Consider the following 6475-nt stretch of genomic DNA (forward strand, 5'->3'; position numbering starts at 1 on the left):
ACAATTTCGCTACTGTCTCTTTCAACAGCTTCAACAAATTCGCTACTGTCTCTTTCAACAGCTTCAACAATTTCGCTACTGTCTCTTTCAACAGCTTCAACAATTTCGCTACTGTCTCTTTCAACAGCTTCAACAATTTCGCTACTGTCTCTTTCAACAGCTTCAATAATTTCGCTACTGTCTCTTTCAACAGCTTCAATCATTTCGCTGCTGTCTCTTTCAACAGCTTCAATCATTTCGCTACTGTCTCTTTCAACAGCTTCAATCATCATATCGTATTAAAGGCATTTCTTATAAACTACGTGAAATAACAATTCAAGATTGAATTCAGAAATTTTGTGGACAGAATTTGCAAATTACTCTTGACAACATTGTCGCCTATGCCTCTCAAAACTACAAGGTTATGGCGTCTCTTCTCGCTAATTGTCTCTTTTATTAACGAGCATTCGGAACAAGAATCAAAGAAAAATGGAAACCGCTCACCAAACTATATTGCTGTCCCGTTCTGCTTAATTACCGCACACGTGTCGACTCTCCTCTCTATGGTTATATTCGCTGTTGCTGTTCCTGCACGCCGATGCAATATGTCCAACGTTGCCACATTTGAAACACGTAACTTTAGATCTGCCACTGCTATCGCCTGGTCTCGTCTCGTTTCTCTCGTTCTTTTCTTCTGCTCTTCTGTTTCGGCACTCCATTGCCTTGTGTCCGAGTTTACCACAACTATGGCATCTAATCGGTGTTTGCATTTTGTGCCTCTTCTTTTCGGGACCTTGCTCTATTCCAGCGAATTAGGCATTTCTGACGAACGAGTGGGCTCTGAGTTGTTGTTGTAGCTCCGCTCGTGTCTTTACGTTCGTTTTGAAAACCAAATGCTGAAGTCTGGGGTCGATATGCGATGTATGTGCCAGGGCCAATGATACCACAATCTCTTCGTGCGTCATTTCCTTCCACTTGGTCAGTAAAGTTGTAACCAAACGGCTGGAGTACACCGAAAGGCATTCATCTTGATTTGGGCGTCCATTCAGCATGTTCAGCAACACTGCAGCACGTGCGCCAGTCACCGACGCTTTTAATAATTCAGCTATCACTTTATTTTGCCTTTCGACTATCGCGCGTAAACTTTGTTCCGAATTGTTTTGTAGGTGTGGTGATCCCACTTCTGATGTCGGAGCACAATTATTATTCTCCATTTCGCGCAGCGAGTTTCGAATGCACCGAAGTTCTACACACAATTAATTTGTGTCACTCACTTCTTCTCCGTGCTAACCTTCGAACCACACTCGGCGACAGCGACCACACGCTGCCACCGCGCTGTAACAGGAGATGCCAAAGCTACAAAAATACAGCCGACCAATAGCAACGCAGTATGCAATATTGTAATATGATGAAATACCAATGATTTCCCGAAATGATGAAATTACTGTAGTTCTGGAATATTCTAACACATAATACAATATGCTGACATACCAATGATTTCCCCGAGCTGATGGAATTATTATTCTTGTGAAATATTCTAGCACATCCACCAGCTTACAAAAGTATGCGCCGACATATATAACAAAAATCTGTTCCTTTCTTCTCATATAGAATAACTTAACCAGATCCAAGTAAACATTCTTTAAACTTAAAAATACGTGCCTGTCATCGGGTTCAGCTCGCAGCATTATTCAGTCTGGCTCAACGCGTGCAACTGGAACGAATATTTTTTTTCATCGAGAAACTTGCTAAACAAATAGAAATTCGCATTGAAAATGGCCCAGCAGGGTCAGAGTGGAAGAAACCCAAGTGGTCCGCCAGGACCTCCTCCACCCCGTCCACCAAAAACGCCGACGGGCGCATCGCCACGAGGAACGCCAACAACAGACTCGACTTCGGACGATGTGACTCCGGCTCGTGGACCACCGCCACCGCCAGCGACCAAACGCGTTTCAATAGGAGTGGGTTCCACGCGTTCTGCCCCACCACCAGCAACTGATACTGCCAGTCCTCCTCCAACTGCCGAAAAACCGGTGAGAGACACCGGTCCATCGACATCGCCTAGGCCAAGTCTTCGAGATCCTGGCCCATCGACTTCTGATAAGCCATCGACATCTGCACGGACACCTGTTCGGGAGCCGGGGCCATCCTCATCTCCCTCTCGTCCCGTTAGCACTCGTGAATCTGGGCGTATAACTTTCCAGGAAGCTGCCCCATCGACGTCTGCAAAAGTGGTCAAGCTAGCTGCATCCGAACCCAGACCCGCAAAGCCACCAGCAAAGGAGGGATTTAGCTTGTTTAAAAGAAAGAAGAAAAACGTGGGCTCAAGTACGCCACCTTCACCAGTCCGTAGGCCTAGGGCTCCTTCGGTACTCGCGGCTTCAGCCCTGCAAAATAGGGCCAAAACCAATCGCATCCTTTACACAACCGATGAGGAGGTGCGCGATGCACTCGTCGAGTTCTCTGTGTTCATCATTTTTCTGATTCTAACATCTCTGGGTAAGTATAGTTAATTTAAGTATCTTAATTTAGCCTAATTCCCAATATTACGTATCTCCAAGTTGTTTTGTCCGTTCGGCATACGTATATGTTTTATTTCAATGACACGATGAAGAAACTATTTACGAATCGGGAAATGGTAGTGGCTCCTTCGGTCACGGTTGGCTTTGAGAAGCTAATCACCGTGCCGGATTGGTGGGACTATCTGAAATATAACTTTCTTGTAACACTCCACGGCGATTTGACTTTTATGGACGACGCCCACTTGAATCACACGACAATGTCACCAGAGGGTGGTGAACAATCACCTGAAGAAGTCGTGGGTGAAGCTCCTGAAGGTTCCCCAGATCTCGGCAGATTGCAAGAGGGTTTCAAATATAATGGAAATCCGTACATTGACCTCAGGCGGCATGGAAGAGCTAAGCGACAAATGGATGGGTCCAACGAGGACGGTAGCGAAGATGTATCTGACAATTATCAAAAAGATGATTCGGAAAACATTCAGCCCAATATGACCTTCCATCATCTGGAGGTGAGTGAACTCGAAAGCATCGATTACTTTGCAATAAGATCCCAATATGGTGTTAAATTTTTGTATAGGGCCGCGTATTTCTCTATGAAAACCTTCTCTTGGGACCGCCACGTCTCCGGCAGATACGAGTGCGAAAGGAAAGCTGCTACGTGAACGACGCCTTCATCCGGTACTTCAACACCTGCTATGCTGCGTATTCCTCCGGAGCGGAGGACCGAAAGGCGATGCACAAAGGTTCACCGTTCCGAACGATGAACGATCTGGATTCCACGCCCATTTGGACGGTGCTGGCCTTCTACCGCACCGGAGGATACACGGTGAACTTGGACTATGACAAGGATACGAACGTGAAGATCATCAACGATCTGAAGGATAGTCACTGGCTGGATCGGGGTTCGCGTCTGTGTTTGGTTGAGTTTAATTTGTTTAACGAGAACACAGACATCTTTCAAAGCATTAAGTAGGTTCCAATTGCTTTCTCTTGTGTATATTTTTCATTTTGTAATTGTAGATTGATAGCGGAGATTCCACCCACGGGCGGTGTGATACCACAAGCCCATCTTCAAACGGTCAAGATGTATTCCTTTTTTACGGACCGCAGCATGCTCATGACAGTTATCTACATTTTCTGGTATATAATGGTTATCTACTACACTATCTATGAAATCACGGAAATTCGAAAATCTGGACTTAAAATTTACTTCTTTTCAATGCTGAACATTCTGGACTGCGCTATATTACTGGTAAGTTCTTTCGCGATTATATTTTTCAACTTTCTCAACCTTTGAAGTTATTACTTTTTTAAGGGTTGTTACCTCGCTTTAGTGTACAACATTTGGCACAGTTTTAAAGTGATGTCCCTCACTGCCAGAGCCCATACAGATGTGACCTACCAAAGTCTGGATGTTCTATGTTTCTGGAATATTATTTATGTCGATATGATGGCCATTCTGGCCTTCCTTGTGTGGATTAAAATATTCAAATTCATCAGCTTCAACAAGACCCTGGTGCAGTTCACAACAACACTGAAAAGGGTTTGTTATTTAAAAAAAAGGTGATAGTACTTTATTTGTGACGTGTAAATCTTCTGCTTCTAGTGCTCCAAAGACTTGGCTGGCTTTAGTTTAATGTTTGGCATTGTCTTTCTGGCCTATGCCCAATTGGGACTTCTTTTATTTGGCACTAAGCACCCAGACTTCCGTAACTTTATTACCTCGATTTTGACCATGATTCGGATGATCCTTGGCGACTTTCAGTACAACCTCATTGAGCAAGCGAATCGAGTGCTGGGTCCCATTTATTTCCTTACCTACATCCTACTTGTGTTCTTCATTCTATTGGTTAGTTTGGCCAGTTAAATCATAAGTTAACATGACTTTGAGACTTCTAATTACATAGAACATGTTCCTGGCCATTATCATGGAAACCTACAATACGGTGAAGGGTGAGATCACCCAAGGACGCAGTCACTTGGGATCGTACATCTACAGGAAACTGTCGGGCATGCTCTACTGGGTCACCCATTGTGGGCGGAAGAGACGCCCCCAACCGCAAGCGTCTGAAACCGAAGACAAGGATGCGGAACATGATGTTGGCGCCGCGCAGGATGAAACCCACGAAATGCGAAAGAACATGACACCAGCAGAGTAATTGCGCAATTCTTTTTTACCATTTATTGCAAACTATTTAAACTAACTATATTTTAGGCAACAGTACTTTAAGGATATTCCACAAGGAGATAACCAGGAGATGGTTCGGTAAGCATTTGAATTCCTTTCATCTGGACTTTTACCAACCAGTTTAAATTTAGTCTCAATAACCGTGTGGGCCTCCTTGAGGAAATTCTGGAAAAGTTGATCAACAACATGGATGATATTCTGAAACGCATCGAGAAAGATCACCATAACAAAAAAAAATAGGAATGCCTAATTTTTCTACATTCGTTATGTTATAAAACTTAACCAACCTTTTATACACACATTTCACCTGGCAAACAATCAAATAAGCGAAAATTAATTAACTCCAGCAACCGAGAACTAAAGCAAACCCGACAAAGCCACAAGAACCGAGCGCTAATCTCTGCCAAATCCGTGACTGCTTTGTACCCTTAACCCCTTGTTGCCCACGTTCCAACAACGCACACCCGTTGATTTCAACATTTGCCAACAAGAGCGTTATGAAATTAAAACAAACGAGGAGGCGTCGAGCCATGAGTTAAACAGTTCGCTGAAACCGATCTTTACAACAAAATATTAATTTCATAATAATTTTAAAGAATTTAACTGTATTTCTTTAAAATATTATTGTTGCTTATTAAAGAATTTCGACAAAACTTGTAAATCATGAGTGCTACATAGAACCAGCACCAGATTTATCATAGATGCACTCATGTAAAATATTTAAATATAAAATGTGAAAATGTGTTTATTATTAAAATATAAAAATAAAAAAAAATAAATAAATATTGCATTTAATTTTTTGTCTTTTTGCTTTATAGTAAAGGTGTATTGTTATTTACTGATATATTTATTTTTGGCTTAAGTGATTTATGATAAAATCACCCTCGAATCTGCGTACTTCGCATTGTATTCAGCTCAAATTTGTTAAGCTCATTTCATACAGTCGTAGCCGCATCTTTATGCCCGGCATTGTTTCGCTTTTGTAAATACAAATTGAAAAGTTGCAATCATTGCACCGGTCAAAGCAAATACACGCAGCAATGGGAGGATGGGATGAAATACCATATTACCATTCAGCAGACAGGTGAAGAGAAGCACTTGAAAGGACCCAAAAGCCCGTCCCATCCAGACCTGTATGAAGAATCAGGGATTGAGAGCACAGGAGCCATAATTACTGATATGCTTTTTACTCACACACCGATGGACTCGAAAACAGTTTACATCCTTTATTCGCCGGATTGTGCTGCTGATGATGAGGATGAGGATGCCAACTCACGTTGTAATGCACAAATATGTCTGCCACTTATGCATTCAATGGGCCTGCTACCCAAATGGACGTAGACGTCCATTCCAATCGAGATTTAAAAGTAAATTCTGTACAATTCACGCATCAATTTCGGTTCATTCGTGCAATTATTTTCAATAAGTACTGACATTTTCAAAGTACAATGGCAAACTACATAGACCTTTATTCCTTTTGTTATAAGGGTTCAAGAATTGAATTTAATAGAACATTGAGTAAAGACAATACTATATAAAAACTACTTTCATATCTTTTCCGTATGCATAAACAATCGGATGATTTTCCGGGACTATAATTCAGCAATTAATAAGCTCTCTGACCGGCGATTTTGTTTGACAAAAGAATAACAGGCAATTAAGTTAACCATAAGTTGACCACAATTAATTACCCCGATGCATAGTATGGAAAAAATAATTAACTAGTGTTTTTATTTAATGCAGGCAAAACTAATGAGGCATATAATGCCTATCAAGCATTTTATGC

At 41.9% G+C, this 6475-nt stretch overlaps 1 protein-coding gene across 1 annotated transcript; it reads left to right on the forward strand.

Moving 5' to 3' along the window:
• Nucleotides 1–1754: 1754 nt before the first annotated feature.
• LOC117150586 (polycystic kidney disease 2-like 2 protein) lies at nucleotides 1755–5437 on the forward strand. Its single transcript, XM_033317541.1, has 9 exons — nucleotides 1755–2478; nucleotides 2541–3010; nucleotides 3079–3470; nucleotides 3522–3753; nucleotides 3817–4044; nucleotides 4108–4350; nucleotides 4409–4656; nucleotides 4717–4767; nucleotides 4821–5437. Exons 1-9 carry the CDS (start codon nucleotides 1755–1757, stop codon nucleotides 4927–4929), a joined length of 2697 nt encoding a protein of 898 aa, XP_033173432.1. The 3' UTR covers nucleotides 4930–5437.
• Nucleotides 5438–6475: the final 1038 nt, after the last annotated feature.

Source organism: Drosophila mauritiana, chromosome 2L (assembly GCF_004382145.1).
Source record: "Drosophila mauritiana strain mau12 chromosome 2L, ASM438214v1, whole genome shotgun sequence".
Lineage (NCBI taxonomy): Eukaryota > Metazoa > Arthropoda > Insecta > Diptera > Drosophilidae > Drosophila > Drosophila mauritiana.